At 39.9% G+C, this 18152-nt stretch overlaps 1 protein-coding gene across 2 annotated transcripts in view; it reads right to left on the reverse strand.

Moving 5' to 3' along the window:
* LOC143982735 (angiopoietin-2-like) overlaps positions 1 to 18152 on the reverse strand; it is a 212697-nt gene that overhangs the window by 47616 nt on the left and 146929 nt on the right. For both annotated transcript variants that reach the window (XM_077481709.1, XM_077481708.1), the window contains 3 exons: positions 16450 to 16605; positions 7134 to 7255; positions 76 to 308 (listed from right to left, as the gene is read on the reverse strand). In XM_077481709.1, the coding sequence (XP_077337835.1) occupies positions 76 to 308; positions 7134 to 7255; positions 16450 to 16605 (511 nt within the window). The remainder of the gene's footprint in view (positions 1 to 75; positions 309 to 7133; positions 7256 to 16449; positions 16606 to 18152) is intronic.

An 18152-nucleotide genomic window follows, 5' to 3' on the forward strand; every position in this document is an offset into this window, starting at 1 on the left:
ATAGAAAAAAAACATAATTCTTGTCTATAGATCACATAAAAAAATAGTTTATACAGGTATTGAATTTGTACTAACGGTTGTATTGGGATACCAGTGTGGTTAGTTGGCCCACAGTCTCCATGAGTTGTGCCTGCTGTCGTTGTAAGATGCTGTTGTTGTGCATTGCATCATTGAGCTGCTGCCCCATTTCCTTGATGAGGCCACTCTGCTTGGAAAGTAAATCTTCTACATGAAGTTTCTCAGATTTTAGCACATCTATTTCCTCTCGATGCTTCTCTTCCACCTCCAAGACTCTATTTTCCAGAAAACTAGAAATAGAAGAAAATTACACTGAGAGCATAAAGGTAATACATAATTCTCACACACCACTTGGATTATCCCATTGGGGAGATTTCACTTTTATGTCCCAAAGACACAGTAAGAAGCAAGGGAAATCCTCTTTCTAACAGTTGTCAGCATTACAACACCATTCTCAAAACTCAAAAGTTTGGATTTTCCCACACTTTTAGTCCCAGTTACAGTGGTTACCAGAACAAACTGAAGGGTGAATCTCTCCAGTGAGGATGTAGACATTAAAAAGTCCAAACCAAGTAACCATTCCTTACTAAATCCATAAATAGAAAAAAGTTTTGGCTTTGGATATATATGAAATTAAATGCAGGTAAACAACTAAATTCAAAGATGAAACACATAGAGGAGTTGTGTTGCATGCCAAAGGATTTGTATTTCTGTCAATCCAGTCCTGAGATTTACACAGATTGGCCAGACAGCACAGCCAGGTTGGTGACCTTAACTTTCTCTACTTGAGTTAAGTAATACAGCCTGGACTCCTCCCTCTCCTTCCCTGTAATTGGACAGTGGAGAAGCAGCAGCAGACTGGTAAAATCACCCCTCTGCTCATACTGCTCTTTCCTCCTGTTAAGCTGACCATAGATGGATCAAACTTCAGTCAGTTTAGCAGGGATCGGCTGAAATGTAATCCACGTATAGCAATTCCTGTTTGACAGAAGTATATCATTCTGTCAAATAGGAAACATTAGAAAGATTTTGTCAATCAGCGTCTGAAGAGTATAATGTTCTAACAGGGTCATTGGTTTGTAGTACTACCTATGTAGGGGGCGCTGGTAAAAAGTTGATTTTTATTGCTTAAAGGACTTTAAACGGGGAAGAGGAGGGGGTTAGGGTGTGGGATACACAAAAATGCTGTACAGTAACTGGAGGACAATTTTCCCCAGGGCTCCCATTCAGAGATTCTGCTGCAGACACAGGGGAATGACCAGTACTCTGAGACCCCATGACAGCTCTCTCATTCCATAGCTAACCCTGGCACTTACATTCAAAAAGCACACCAGGGATCACAACTCAGGGTCAGGACTCACAAGTCCCCAGGACAGCTGCACGCTTTCCAGCTTACTCCGGACACACCCCAGTGAGGGAGACAATTCTTCTCCAGACCAGATCATGTAAGGTGTAGTCCCACAGCCTGCTTCTCAGAAAGGTTGATTCAGATTCTCAGCCCTTCCGCTGCTGATACCTCAGAGAACAGCTACACAATCCACAGACTGCCTCAGGGTGCAGTAGCCCCAGGGCTATTTAACACCTTTCCATCCACCTTCTGGCCACTCCCCTCCAGGGATTGGCTAGAGCATGCTCACCTTTTTATTTTTATTGCTTAAAGAACTTTAAACGGGGAAGAGGAGGGGGTTAGGGCGTGGGATACACAAAAATGCTGTACAGTAACTGGAGGACAATTTTCCCCAGGGCTCCCATTCAGAGATTCTGCTGCAGACACAGGGGAATGACCAGTACTCTGAGACCCCATGACAGCTGTCTCATTCCATAGCTAACCTTGGCACTTACATTCAAAAAGCACACCAGGGATCACAACTCAGGGTCAGTACTCACAAGTCCCCAGGACAGCTGCACGCTTTCCAGCTTACTCCGGACACACCCCAGTGAGGGAGACAATTCTTCTCCAGACCAGATCATGTAAGGTGTAGTCCCACAGCCTGCTTCTCAGAAAGGTTGATTCAGATTCTCAGCCCTTCCGCTGCTGATACCTCAGAGAACAGCTACACAATCCACAGACTGCCTCAGGGTGCAGTAGCCCCAGGGCTATTTAACACCTTTCCATCCACCTTCTGGCCACTCCCCTCCAGGGATTGGCTAGAGCATGATTACTATTTAGGCTGGTCATTTGCCTCTCCCAGCCCCCTGCTCTGGAAAGTTCTTTCAGAATCAGGGGGAAGCAGTCAAACTCTCAGCTTTTGAAACCCTCAACAGATCAGAGCAAACAATTACAGCTCCCTTGACTACAGAAGGATCCAAAAATTAAATTTGTCTAGCATACTACACTAGGATGGGAGCTTTCCTGGCAGGCAGAACACAATGATTACTGCTAGCGCCTATAATATAAAAACTCCTACAGGCTGGATGTAAGTCGATCAATGGATTGACTTGGATACAATCAGCCTGTTAAAACATGGATCAAATTTTGGCCCGTCCCTGCTGAATTTAGATCCATGTATGGCTGGCTTTAACGCTTTCTTTAACAGACTTTGATGTTCAGGAAAGCAGCAATGAAAGAACAGGAGCCAGCAGCATTGGAAGTTGTGCTGGGGTAAGAATTTTAACAAATAGTTTACTGGGGAATCTTTTCCTTATTGCGCTTAATGTGCTAAGGTAAAAAAGAATGCTGAAGGTATAATACTAATTTAAGAATTGTATGGAAATGTGTTATTTAGCGATAGAAAAACACTAACAGCAGTGCATTGTTTCCAAAAAAAATTTGGATTAGCATTCTTTTTGTATTAATCTATACTGTAAATTATCATCAAATTCCACAAAACTGTGCAATATATGTATGTAACTATTCACACCAGCTCTCACTCCAGAGAAGTTTCTAAGTTATAATTCCAAGCAAAGTCATCCAGGCTCGGATGCATATATTTTTGGACCAGTTTCGGAAAAGCCAACTAATGTAAAAGTAAATGGGAGGACCTAGAGGAAAACTAATGCAAATTATAAGGGGAAAAATAAACAACAATGTACATGCATTACTCCCTATTAGGGACTAAAGCCCTGTATTCTTTATCGAGGATGCATGCACATGAAAAGACTTCATCTTCACCTACTGGTGTTAGAGAGCTTTTCCCTACTGTCACTTTGACAGCCAGGAATTGCCGGAAAAAGTATAACTGAGCACCAGCAGGAGGAGATAGACTGGGCATATGAGATACACCAATGGGCACTTGGACAAAGCCCATAGCTGGTTAATCTCTTTGAATGATAAAGTACTGAAAATACTGATTTAGCTTGACAGCCAGACATAATTTCAGAAGATGCGATTAACAGCTGTAGTTTCCATGTTTCTCTGATGAGATATCTGAATATAGGGTTATGTCTCTTGAACTGTTCTCCTCAGTCCTGGCCCTTATGTCCAATCTGCTCCATAAGCTTAGGCTTCACCTTAGGCTTCACCTTTGTGAAAGTACACTATGGAAAAGTGAGGGTGATGCAGGGCTGTTTATCGGTGGAAGGCAAGTTATAGTCTGGCCTTCCACAAACCCCCTCCCCTTAAAAATATTCAACTCATGACATTATTGATGTAACATGAGTAGCAGTGGTCTAGTTGATTACATTTCATTGATATGTCACTTTGAAAAAAATGCCTATCATATTTGTGTTGCCAGATCTTCTTCTAAGAAAAATGTAAAATATGAAACAAAGAGGATGCATTCTGTACATATGTCAGAATATATTAGATCTGTGCAGTATAAGTCTATATATTACCAAAAGTCTAGCAGACATCTTTAGCTAAACAATCCTACTTTGAGTGTCTTTTCCAAAGGGGCTATATAATCCAGGACCTGGAATGAGGAGCAATGGAGTGTGAAGGACTGGAAAGAAATGGATTCTTAAAAGAGAATTATGGGAATGTTTTTTTTGTTGTTGTTTATTTCTTTAATTGTATACCTACCTAGTTGGATGCAGCATTAATGCTGCATCTGTCTCTAACACTGAGAACCAAGCGATCAAACACTGCTGATGGCTCAGTTCTCACAGCTCCGTGAGCAGAGAGCTGGTGACTGTCAGTCACAGGCTCTTTACTCTGCCCCCCCCCCCCCTGTTTACGGGACTGCTGGGCTGTGGAGGGGGCGGGAGCGGCTGACTCAGGCTCTCGTGGCTCGCTGAGAGGCTGAGCCAGGTGCTGGTCCAGGCATATGGTCACAAATGTTGCCAAGCCTGGACTGGCTTTTTGACACCAGCTGACATCGGGTTTCAGCCCGGTGTCTGCTGAAAAAGGGTCACAGGAGAGCAGAACGAACTGTACTCCTGTGATCTACAGAAGTACAGCCAAAGGAGCTTTGGCTGTACTTCTCCTTTAAAGTAGAACTACAACATACAAAACATCTTATTATTAATATCTTTAAATGCATGTGTGCTTACTGTTTACGCCAAACAATCTGTCATTTAGTGACGTTAATGTTGTGGTTTACATATCTCAGCAATACTGCACAACCAGGAAAATTACACACTTATTTCCTGGTTCAGCAATGGGGCTTCCTATGTCACCTCTCTGTCTTTATCTTGCTCATTAAATGATAAATAAGCATCAATGCTGTCTATTTAGCATGGATGTGGTTAAGAAATGGGTAAAGCTGAATTCTGAAAGTGTAAATTGCAAGATCAACAGACCAAATTGCAGATCTTTTGGAAGGTTGTGCATATACTGTATGTCTTATTTATTTAGTGGTTTAACTGGGTTTCTGCTTTAGCACAGAATTCTAGTGTAGGGGTATGCTATCTGAATTTGTAAATTACTTGTTTCGTAATTAGCACAAAGTTAAATTGATTTCTTTTTTTTTTTTTGATTTTAAACAACAGACATATCATGCTTGCCTCCACTGTGCAGTTTGTTTTGCACAGAGTGGCCCCGATCGTCCTCTTCTGGGGTCCCCGGGTGACTCTCGCATCTTCTACTCGCATCAGATAACCCCTAGGGGAATTGCTTTTACCTAGGGGGTTACCTTGCGGGCACGCTCCTGAGGCCATAGCCGCCAAGTGTATGACTCTGCCCCCTCGGTGCCCGAGTCATTGGATTTGATTGACAGCAGTGGGAGCCAATGGCTGTGCTTCTATCAATGAGCCAAGAAGCCTGGGCAGAGGAAGAGTGCATCCCCAGTGGGTCAAGTTGCAGGGCTCAGGTAAGTAAAATGGAGGGGCTGGGGGGGGCAGTCACTGCAAGGTGTTTTTTCACCTTAATGCATTAAGGTGAAAAAACATGAAGGTTTAAAACCCCTTCAATCATGTATGTCACTTCCTGTCTGTTTAAGGGTGGGGGGGGGAGGTTAGGGGGTAAATAAAACCTGGAAGGGTGGTAGTGCAATGATAAAGAAATTTTCAGCCATGGGTCCTGTACATGAAACCAAATCCTGTACCAAAAGAGACTATTATGCAAATATTGCTATGTTCTAATATAACTGCTGCTACCCAGAGCTTCTTGAGTGTATTTCTGAATTCTTGTGAGAGAGTATTTCTGTTCTATTGTTATTATTTCACATGCACATGCCAAATAGCCAGGTCTGTGCTACTGTATGTGTAGTGGTCACCTTCCAGCATATTAGTAGGTGAATCTGTTTATAGCAACATAGTTTATATGCAATTCATGGTTTACTAGTTAACCCTGTCTCCTCTGGTCTGGGATTCTATAGCTGTTTATAGCTTAGGGCTCAATAACCTACATAGAACCAGGTTAGGCATCCGATGGCCACTTCTGAATCATTAACTTAGAGGTGCAGTTGCATGTCAGATGAGAAACTACTAGGGACTCATAAAACACAGGGTATATAGGCAACTCTGAGTTCCAGTGCCACAGTTTCCGTGCAACACCACAGTTCCTGCCAGTGAGAAGCTCCATTCCAGGCTGGTTTGACAACAGCTGGAGGATCTCCCCATGACTGCAGATCTTGTCTTCAGGTCTCAAACACAAAGACAAATGCTGCATCATCCTCAGGGGCCACTGGAACTGGACTTTGCTGCAACATCAATCTGACGGTATCTCTATTACTAACTACATATGCCCCTGTATATGTACACAATTCCACCAGGACTCTTTTCAGGCCCTTTGCTGATAACACTTGTTTGTACATTGAAAAACTAAACAGTTGTTTTTTTTTTTTTTTGTGTGTCTATTACTTATGGTTAATGGTATATGCTGGTTGCAGTAGTCCCTCTGCTCCCAATTATATTGATTCGATTATTGGTTAATTTCTCAGGGGATTTCATCTGTTCACAGAGGCCCTGTCCTGGGTGGAGGTACTACCAACTTTATTATCAATTCCACTCTTCAACTTAGTGAAGGTTCTAGTTCTCTCAACTACCAAAAAGAGGGCTACACTAGTATATCACAACACATAACAGACATACATATATGACTGTATGTCTTCAAGCAAGCCTTATGTCATTTGAATTGTAGATCTTATGATGTTTTTTGCCTTTTTTAACCTATATCATTTCCCTAAGGAAGCCAATGCGAAACATGTAGGATTTGATTACCTGTACTACTGGCCTACCTGTATTACTGGCCTTCACAAGATCTAGGCTTGTTCTTCCCTCCTTATCTACAAATTTAAATGTACTGTACCAGTCTATATTATTGTATGTTGAAATTTTTATGTTTATGTCCATCCTGTTATATAGTAATAATATAAATATAATATTTTATAAATAAATAATTATATATATATTTATAAATAAATATAAAGTATATTGATATTTTTATATATTACTTGTAATCTTATATCTCTTGGCACTGCTATAATCCCCTCTTTCTATCCCCAGTTAAAAACTTTTGTTAAACTAATTGGGATGATGTGCCGTATACTTTGAGGATTTTTCATCCACATCCCCATTCTCCTAATGTCATGTGTAACAATTTATATTTAATTTTTTTTACTAAATTATTAAAAAAAAAGCCAAGAATTTAATACTATAAATGGGAACCATCTAATATAAAACAGTTTAGAAGAGAGATGCATTCTATAGCCTTTTCTGACACTTGGCTTTTTCTAGAAACAATTAAAACTCATAAAACCAGGCAACCTGCACAGTATTTAGAGATGTCTCCTTACCTGTTCTTTTCACGCAGCTTGGTAATCTCTTGGCTCTGTAGCAGAAGTTCCTTCTCCAGTTTGTCGGTTGATAAAGAATTTTCCAGCAGCTGAATTTCCAGTCTATTTGTCTGATTCAAAACCTGCAATGTATGCTAAAGTTTTAAGAGCATGCTGCATTGCTGAATTCTCCACGATACACTATTTTCTAGACCAAAATCCTCTTGTGGACTTTTTAAACTGTCAGTAGGTATTACATTTTATATGTTATGATCATTTGAATTTCTTTGAGTTTTGACTCAACATTTACTTTTATTTGGAGGTGAGCAGGCTGAGTTCCCAGCATAGCTAGAGAACTGATCATGCTGTGTTCTCCTGCTAATTGTGGTCAGTTTTGGGAAAGCAGAGGGACTGATAAGAACAGCAGGGATTTCACACAAAGACAGCAATACAACAGGATACTTTTTTTTATACAAGTACATGGTACAGCAGGCACATATTAGGAATATGAAATGTTGGCTTTGCATACTGTTTTTTTTTTTTTTTTACTATTTTTTTTCATTTGTTAATCTGCAGGCTGAGGCCTAATCCTAATGCCGCGTACACACGACCGGACTTTTCGACGGACTAGGTCCGACGGCATGAATCCGTTGGATATTACGATTGTGTATGGGCTCCATCTGAATTTTTTTTCCAAAAAGTCTGATGGACCTAGAAATAAAACATGTTTCAAATCTTTCCGACGGACTCGAGTCTGGTTGAAAAATCCGTTCGTCTGTATGCTAGTCCGATGGATGAAAACTGACGCTAGGGCAGCTATTGGCTACTGGCTATGAACTTCCTTATTCTAGTCTGGTCGTATTTCATCACGTTCAAATCCATCAGACTTTGGTGTGCCTGTGTGTGGCCAAGTCCGTTCATTCAGAAGGTCCGACGAAAGTCCATCGGGAAGACCATCGGACCTAGTCCGTCGAAAAGTCTGGTCGTGTGTATGCGGCATTACATTTTTCATTGAAGCCTCTAACCTGCATGTTATCCCTAGCTGACGTAATTGATTACGTGATCTGGGATTTCCCTGACTGGTTCCTGATCATCAGTTTATAGCTCTGAAAAGGGAGACATTTTTTAACATATACCCAGAAGGGTGCATTGTGCTAGGGAATGTTAATAAACAGATAGCATATTGAAAAGAGTTAAAGCATTGCTAAAAGTATTTTTTTTAATTAAAATAATAAACATTTTATACTTACCTGCTCTGAGCAATAGTATTGCACAGAGCAACCGCGATCATCCTCTCCATGGGCCACCTGCCAGTTATCTTGGAGCTCTAGAGGTCCTCCTCTTCCGTGTCTCCATAGCAAGTGGTGGTGGTGGGGGGTTACAACAAGTGTCAACATTTTTTAACCAGGGAATGCATCAAGGTAAAAAACTATTTAACTTTAAAAACATTTAAACAGCAATTCCAGCCAACAAGTGAGACGAATCATTGAACTACTAATACTACCTGGCAAATACTGCAAATATTCTTTAATTGGAATATTGACCCAATTTGAATCTAGGTTCTTTGTAGTTCACAGAAAACAGAATAGGGACAGAACCTCAAAGAACACTGGCAGTATATTTTCTAAACAGGAGTTTTCAGATCACCAGACTGGCAAAAAAGAGTAGGATGAATTGCTATACTACAGCAATGCCCGGATGAAAAACTGAAATGAAAAAAGTAATGAACACATAGGCTCAGCCGACGTGTTCATGCAACTCGAAATCTTGATTTTTAATCTTGAATGAAGTGTACATAACATGAGTGTTATATAACAGCAAAAGCATATAACTTTAACCGCTTCCAGACTGCCTACCACATATATACTGCGGCAGGGATGCCTGGCTGTATGAAATCATGTGCCTGTACCTGATTTTGTGCACAAAGTCTGGGGGGTGCACGAGCACCGTGAGCAACCTGCTCCCGCTGTGATTTGACAAAGTGGGAGCCAATCAGCAAGTTAGAAAGCACTCCCTAGAAGCAACCCTTTTATCACCCCTGATGTTAACTTTCCTGCCAGTGTTATTTATACGGTGACAGTGCATGTTTTAGCACTGATCACTGTATTGGTGTCATTGGTCCTCAAAAAGTGTCAATTAGTGTCAGATTTATCCACTGCAATATTGCAGTCCCGCTAAAAATCACTGATCACTGCTATTAATAGTGAAAACAATAAAAAATAAGTCAATATCCCATAGTTTGTAGGTGCTATAACTTTTTCGCAAACCAATCAATATATGCTTATTGGAATTTTTTACCAAAAATATGCAGCTGAATACATATTAACCTAAATTTATGAAGAAATTAAATTTTTTCCATATTTTTTATTGGATATGTTTTATAGCAGAAAATAAAAAATATTGTTTTTTTTAAAAGATTGTCTGTCTTTTTCTGTTTATAGCGCAAACAATTAAAACCAAAAAAGATTATCAAATATCTCCAAAGGAAAGCTGTATTTGTGGGGAAAAAAAGGACATACATTTTATTTGGGTACAGCATCACAGGACCACGCAATTGTCAGGTAATTTAACAGAGTGCCGTATCCCAAAAAATGGCCTGGTCAGAAAAGGGGTAAAACCTTCAGGGACTGAAGTGGTTAACTAAAGTCATTATTCAAAATATCTGGAGCTCTCTTTAGAAATGCAATGAATACTTGACTTTTACTGTGATCACACAAAATAATTTTCAAATTGCCAGGAATAAACAAAATAATTGAAAAAATACATACTCGCCCCAGAATGTTCTAAAAAAGCTTTAATTTTGGAATTTACAGACAGGTCATTGTGACCAAACCATAACTAAATTAGAGATAATGAATAGGTTAAGTAATTTACATAGTTAAATAGTTAGTCAAGTTGAGAAAAGACACAGGTCCATCTAGTTCAACGGAAAAAAAAAATACAATCCCATATACACAATCCTTCACACACAGTTGGTCCAGAGGAAGGAGAAAAACTCCAGCAAAGCATGCGCAATTTGTTACAGCAGGGGTAGAAAATTCCTTCCTGCTTCACCTATCAGATTTTCCCTGGATCAACTTTACCTATAAATGTTAGTACCTAGTTAAATTATGTACATTTAGGAAATAATCCAGGTCTTTTTTAAAACAATCTACTAAGCTTGCACGAACCACTTCTGGAGGGAGTCTATCCCACATTTTCACAGCTCTTACTGTGAAGAAACCTTTCCATATTTGGAGATGAAATCTTTTTTTCTCTAGACGTAAAGAGTGCCCCCTTGTCCTCTGTAATGACCTTAAAGTGAATAACTCAACACAAAGTTCACTATATGGACCACTTATGTATTTGTATATGTTGATCATATCCTTAAGCTCCTCTTCTCAAGAGGGAATAGATTCTGTTTCTCTAATGTTTCCTCATAGCTGAGCTCCTCCATGCCTCTTATTAGTTTGGTTGTTATTCTCTGCACTTTCCAGTTCCCCGATATCCTTTTTGAGAACTGGTGCCCAAAACTGAACTGCATATTCCAGATGAGGCCTTACTAATGAAGCAAAGTCGAAGGCTAGCTGGGTCTCTCAGATCAGGAAACAAGGTCAAGATGCACAAGGCAGCTGAGGAGATAATCCAGCAAGGTCCTGTGGTTGCAGGCTGGCTTAAGTAGGGCCACTGGCTCCAGCGTTAGTCATGGCAGTTGTGCACCTTCGCGCACGTGCAGTATTGCGCATCCATGTGCTCCAATGCGCGCTGATGCGCACCGGTATGCGCCGATGCGTGCTGATGCACGGCGCATGCTTGTGCATGTCTTGGGACAAAATGCATTGAGGTTGGCTTGTAAATTGGAGACATCCTGTAAGGACGTTATTCCACTGCATAGCTTAGTGTCATCTGCAAAGACTGAAATGGTACTTTTAATCCCAGACCCTATATAATTTATAAAGATATTAAAAAGTAAGGGTCCCAACATTGAACCTTGAGGTACACCACTGATAACCTTAGACCATTCAGTATAAGAATCATTAACCACTACTCTCTGAATTCAGTCTTTTAGCCACTTTCCTATCCATTTACAAACTGATCTTTCCAAGCCTGTAGACTTTACCTTACACATGAGCCGTGTGTGGGTAACTATGTCAAACGCTTTTGCAAAATCTAAGTATACCATGTCCACCACCACCCATCTGTCCAAGGTTTTACTTACCTCCTCATAACAAGAAATCAGGTTGGGTGTCTGTCTTTCATAAATCCATGCTGTCTGTTGCTTAAAATATTTTTTTTACAGCAAGAACTCATTTATGTGGTCTTTTATTAACCGCATACTGACCAGCCTCCACAGTTGTACTGCGGCAGCATGACTCGGCTGCGCGAATCGCCGTTATGTTACGTTGGTAACATACACGGCCACTAGGGGTGCGCGCGCACCCACTCACTCCCCGATCCGATGCGAGTGCCTGCCGGTCTCGATCGCCTCCGGGCTCCTGGGATCGCTTGGGGCACACGGTAAATCCGGGACCCAAGTGTGTAAACACACAGTCTCCGGTTCTCTGAGCAGGGAACTTACAGATCGTCTGGCCATACAGAGTATGGACAGTGATCTGTTAGTTTCCCTGCACAGTCCCATCCCCCCTTTAGTTAGAACACAAAATAGGATACATATTAACCCCTCCCCTGCCCCCTAGTGTTAACCCCTTTACTGCCAGTGAAATTTTTACAGTAATCAATGCAATTTTAATTGCACTGGTCACTGTATTAATGCCAATGGTCCCAAAAATGTGTCAAAATTGTCCCACGTGTCTGCCATAATGTCGCGGTCACGATAAAAATCGCTGATCGCCGCCATTACCATTAAAACATTTTTTTTTATTAAAATGCCATAAATCTATCCCATATTTTGCAGATGCTATAACTCTTGCGCAAACCAATCAATAAACACTTATTGTGATTTTTTTTTAACCAAAAATAGAAGAATACATATCGGCCTAAACTGAGGAAAAAAAAAAGTTTTTTTATATATTTTTGGGGGCTATTTATTATAGCAAAAAATAATGCGTTTTTTTTTTCAAAATCGTCGCCCTTTTTTGTTCATAGCGCAAAAAATAAAAAACACAGAGGTGATCAAATACCACCAAAAGAAAGCTCTATTTGGGGGGAAAAAAGGACGTCAATTTTGTTTGGGAGCCACGTCGTATGAGCGTGCAATTTTCAGTTAAATCGACGCAGTGCTGAATCGCAAAAAGTGGTCTGGTCTTTGGCCAGTCAAATGGTCCGGGGCTTAAGTGGTTAAACTCTCCAGTATCTTCCGACTATAGAAGTTAAACTAACAGGTCTATAGTTACTTGGTAAAGACTTTGATCCCTTTTTAAATATATAAAAAAAATATCGAAATGTCTAACATGTTCAGTCTCTTACGTTGCACATACTCCAGCATTTTTAATCTAGAGGAAGGCAAAATATTTCATAGCTTAACCTCTCTTACTGTTAAGAACCCTTCCCTATACTGATGGTAAAATAGCTGTTCCTCTGAAAATAACTGATATTATCTTGTCTTCCATAACCCTTTTAAGACTAGGGCCAAACCATATTTTGTAGCAATGTATGTATAGGTTAATTTGACAAGAGCTCTTTCACTAATTTGTCTGCCTAAACAATCTGTAAATAAGTTAAGGGCATATAAGTTTTCTATTTGGTTAACTTTTTAAATAAATACCTATTATGTATTTATTGTAAGCTGACAAATGGAAAAATGCATATTTTAAAATGTTACATTTTTTAATTAATTAATATACTTTTTTAATACTGTATCTAACAGTGTAGTTCTTTCTCTGTGCTGTGCAAGTGCACAAAGAATGGTAAAGTGTCATCTGCAGGCTGGAGAGATTTATTTGCCAAACTAGGTTTCTGGTTGGTTCATTTACTTCCAGTTATGGCTATTATATACACTTTATTTAGGAAAAACTTACAGGTCAGGATATTATGCTTAGTAGTGCTTTTATTAAGGTAAATTTATTGAAACTTGCAAAAAAGTAAATTTTTTTCTTCTAATACATCATCACCTGTGAAAAAGACTGCATTTTTTTAAATTCGTTTTTTCCCTATGTTTATGCATATGAAAGTAAGTACTGTAAGTATCCTGCTGAGCTTTTTTTGTCAAGAGCAAAACAATTTCACCACACATGGGTCTAATATTGATACTTGTGGTACACTACAACAAAATGTGTCCATGTTTTGAACATTTCCAATTTAAAATAGAACAGTTTATTATTATCCTCAGTCATCAAATTCTTTAGATATTCTTTAGAAATAAACAGGAAATCTGTGAGTCTTCTAAAATGCTGGCTATACTCAAGGCAATTTTGAGGCAGTTTCATACACTTTCATTTTTTTGAATTGCAAAAAACAAGACAATCTACAACCAAGAGTTTCAAATGTTTCACAATCTAATAGCAATTGTTGGTGGTAAGTTACATGGATCTATTTGGTCGTTTTTATGAAAAAAACAGTCATTGTTTCATAAAAATAGCTGGGTTTACTTTCAACATTAGAAAAGATATCCTGGGAATCATCTCTAAGCCCTTGTACACACGGTCGGACATTCCGACAACCAAATCCGTTGGATTTTGTCTGACGGATTTTGTCCGAAACTGTTGCATACACACGGTCGAACAAAGTTGTCGGAATGTCCGATCGTTCAGAACGTGATGACGTTATTTTGTTACAACAGGACTACATTCAGGCTAGTAGCCAATAGCTTTGGTGTAAGAATTTGATCTGAGAATGCATGGCACTTTGTCCGATCAGAATTCTCTACACATGATCGAACAAGGTCCGATCGGATCATGTTGTCAGAAAATTTTATAGCCAAGCTGGAAAACTTGGTCCGTCAGATATTCTGACGGAAACAGTCCGATAAAGAGCCCACACATGGTCGGATTATCCGACAACACGGTCCGATTGGACATTTTCCATTGGAATGTCCGACCGTGTGTACAAGAGCTAAAACCTGCAAGCTATTAACACTCATGGAGTTGATTCACTAAGGCTACTTTGCAAAGGAATTCGCTCTATTGCTTTGTGAATGGGGTGAAGCTCCACTGACTTCTATCATCCAATCGTGTGCAAGCAAAAATTTAGTTTTTTTAATGTTCCATGTATGTGATTCGATATTCTTTGCAAAGTGAAGCTTCAGCACATTCACTACGCTCTGGGGAAAATTTGCCCCAAATTGCAACTTTCTTGCAAAGCGAACAACTTGCTTGCCTTTAGTAAATTAAAGTAGAAGTTTACCCAAAACCTAACTAATGCTAAATCTGGTGGCAGCCAAATTTTAAAACGAATCTATCTAACCCTGCAAGGAAGAAATCGCTATACATACCTTTTCTGAAGCCAATCCGTTCCAGGCTCCGGCGGCCGATGCTGTGTGAGAGAACCAGCAATGGCTGTGAAATGCCAGGGAAGTGACATCACTCATAGACTTACTATGGGGCTTCTGTTGTCAGCTGCCTCTCCTGTACACACCTACACAGAAGCAGCCATTGACAGCTTAGCATGGGACTGAACCGGAGCGGCTGCAGAAAAGGTATGTATAGTGATTTCTTCTTTTCAGATTGATTTGTTTATTATGTGGCTGCAAGTAGGTTTAGAGTTTTTGGGTGAACTTCTACTTTAACCCCGTTATCTTGTCTTCTATGGAAGCATATCAGCTGGAACATAAATAGTTGCTGCAGATGCCACATCCACTGTTTTTTATTTTTTTCAAATTAGCCTTGCTGAATAGGAAAGTGAATAGGTAACGTAATGAAACCAAAAAAGTGGAAGTGAATAGAAAATAAGAGTATCAGAAGTTAAAAGAAAAGGTAGAAATCTAAAAATGGGTAACAGAACAGAACATCAAAAAAAAACTGTCTTCTTCAAAGAAAGTTTGAAGAAGACAGTGTCAAATAGATGCTACATAAACTCCAGAAGAGGCAAAAATTGCAACACTGAATTGGAACATTGAATAGAAAATTCTTGGAATATTTGTCAGGTGTAGAAGGTAAAACTCTGAAAGTAAACAAAAATATGAAAATGAAATTGTAGGGGTTAGGTGTAAAAATATAATATTCCACCACTAAAACACTCCCAGTTATATTTGAAATGTAACCAATTAGATGTATGAAGGGAGCATAGCGCCTATCTACTGGGTTACCAGTTTTACATCCATTTACTTTTGTACTGACCAGGTAATTTCATTCCATTTTGTGTGCACTGGTGATCCTGGAACACACCTGCAGGTGATGCTGGCATACCTACATGGCTGCTTCCAACACTAATCCCCCGTACACATGATCGGATTTTCCGACAACAAATGTTGGATGTGAGCTTGTTGGCGGAAAGTCCAACCACGTGTATGCTCCATCGAACATTTGTTGTCTGACTTTTCATCAAGAAATTTTGGCTAGTAGATTTTAAAATTTTCCGCCAACAAATTTTTGTTGTTGGAATTTCAGATCGTGCGGACAAAAGTCCATGCATGCTCAGAAGCAGAAGCACAATTTTCTTCTACTTTAATAGGATAATAATGAAGCTGCTTTGCTGGTGATACTGATGGCACTATTGCAAATGAATTTGCAAAGGCTTTTTTTTTTTCAAGTGATATCAAGAATAATAATAATAATAATAATAATAGTGCTAAATGAAAAACGCAAAAAGAAAAGCGCGAATCAACACTCACCAAACTTCTACTAGCATGAAAGTAGCAGAAGGAGCCCAAAGGGTGGCGCTAAAGAGCTGAAAAACCACGTAGTACGTCACTACGTTCGTAATTGTTGCCCAACATGTGTGTGACTGTGTGTATGCAAGACAAGTTGGAGCCAACAACCTTCGAACAAAATTCCAAGTTTTTCTTCTCAGAAAGTCCAATCATGCGTACGAGGCATTAGAAAGCCTGCTGTAGAAAATGCCAGAACTCATAATCATCCATCATTTAAAGTTTACCTTGGAAGTTTGGATATGATTGGTGATAGAGGAAGCAGAGAGAGTGGAAATTAAGCAACACAGGCTTCAGAAAATAAACTCTTACTGCCCTCCTAGTGACCCATATGAAGCTATCTGTGCTTATTCTGTAGGTGTCAGATAAAGGTAAATTGAGTGAAGCTTCTGGCTTTAGCACAATAGCTATCTTCATTTAGTAATTCACTGAGTGCCTTTACTTGCTTCCTGGAATTGTTTAGGCATATAAAACGTTTTTTTTTGTTATAAAATGTTCTTGCAGCTTTTATTATTATTTCAGTAATAAAACAGATTTTATCTGCCCCTCTAGTCGGACACAGTGCTGCTTCCATAATTTTTCAGTCAGTAATACCTGAGTCTCAACATCCGTCAGCTTGCGTGTTTGCTCTGCAGTTTGAGCTAGCAGGTTTGTTCCGATTTCCAGCATGTTGATTGTTTGATTCTGCACAGTTGATTGCTCAGAATCTGTTGTCTCACTTCTTATATTGTCATGAATGTAGCTTTCTAGCTGAAATACAGACATGATGAAAAAAACATTCCATTACTTAGTAATATGTCTAAAAACAGGGTGAGGTGGGTTTTGTATTGCTGCAATGGAAATTTTAAAGGGCCAGTCCACCCAAAAGTGATATTTTATTTATGGGTGGAGCTTGATTGGACAGTCACAGTCACTTTCTTTATACTTGTTTTGGATAAAAAGTGATATCTCCATGCCATTCCCTACATTTCCAAACTCTGTTCTTGTCCACATGGGTTAATTTACTAAAACTGGAGATTGCAAAATCTGGTGCAGCTTTGTATAGAAAACAATCAGCTTTGAGAGCAATTGCATACTGGGTTACCCTTCTGGCCTATACCGCTAGACCCAAATAAACAAATTATGGATAGTGCCCATCCATCCGAACAACTTATTTTGGAACACTAATGCTGATGTCTCTTCCACTTCCCTATTACATACTATGAACCTGCTGCTCTCTATGTGTAAATAATTGAATTGTAGCATCCCACTTCAATCTGAGGCCTCCTTAGTTACAGCCCTTCTCTACAACCCTAAGTTACCCGATAGTCTAACCTACCAGATAATCTAACCTTGGTTGTAGAAGAATCTTTTCCACTATGGACACCTAGTGAACCCGGTGACTAGGGTACTACTACCCTTTGACAAACTTAGAGCTAAGAATGACCTCCCCCATACTTCTTTCTTTGGGTACCTTCAAATATGGCACTATGCTCTTACTATCTCCTCGACTCTTAAGTTCTCCATACTTTCCCTATTTGAAAGAGTAGTTTTATCTGGCCCCTTACAGAGAGGACTGACCTTGAAATGTAAAATTCTAAATTCTTCTGATAGGCTCTCATTGGGCAAACATAGCTATATGCGTAAATGGGAGGAAAATCTTGGGGAGGAATTGTCTCCTGAACAATGGAGAATTATATGGTCAAGTGCGGCTAAGCGCTCCATATACACACTTTATAAAGAAAACACTTATAAGGTGCTCTTTTGGTGGTACATAACACCATCTCACTTACACGCCATATACCCATTGGCTTCGGACCGCTGCTGGAGATGTCTTCAAGACCTGGGCACGCTACTCCATATTTACTGGAACTGCCAAGCTCTCCAGCCCTATTGGCGCTCAGTACAGGGGCTTCTTCATCGGCTGTTTGAGGTAGTTATCCCCTTCTTCCCTAAACTGTTTATACTCGGCCTTCAGCCTCCAAAACTCCCCGGATTTGCAAAAAACTGGCCACACGTATACTTACAGCGGCAAGGTGCTTAGTAGCCCTACACTGAAAAAATCAACATCCCCCAACACTTTCAGACCTTTATGCCAGAATTAAGGATGTGGAGCTCATAGAGTCTATGTCAACCTGCTTAGAAGATCGTATGGCTCAACATATGGCAATTTGGGAGGGCTGGTATCTCCGGGTGGAACCCCCTTGATTGCTTGGGGTACCCCCTGCCATGTGGGTCGAGTCTGTGCAGGATCCTGGAGTGACGAATCTAGCTGGTTGGACTTATTTTTCTATATACTTCTCCCCCCTCATTTTTTT

This window comes from Lithobates pipiens, unplaced genomic scaffold (genome assembly GCF_037356315.1).
Source record: "Lithobates pipiens isolate NorthernLeopardFrog02 unplaced genomic scaffold, aLitPip1_a1.2 Scaffold_16, whole genome shotgun sequence".
NCBI classification, from domain to species: domain Eukaryota; kingdom Metazoa; phylum Chordata; class Amphibia; order Anura; family Ranidae; genus Lithobates; species Lithobates pipiens.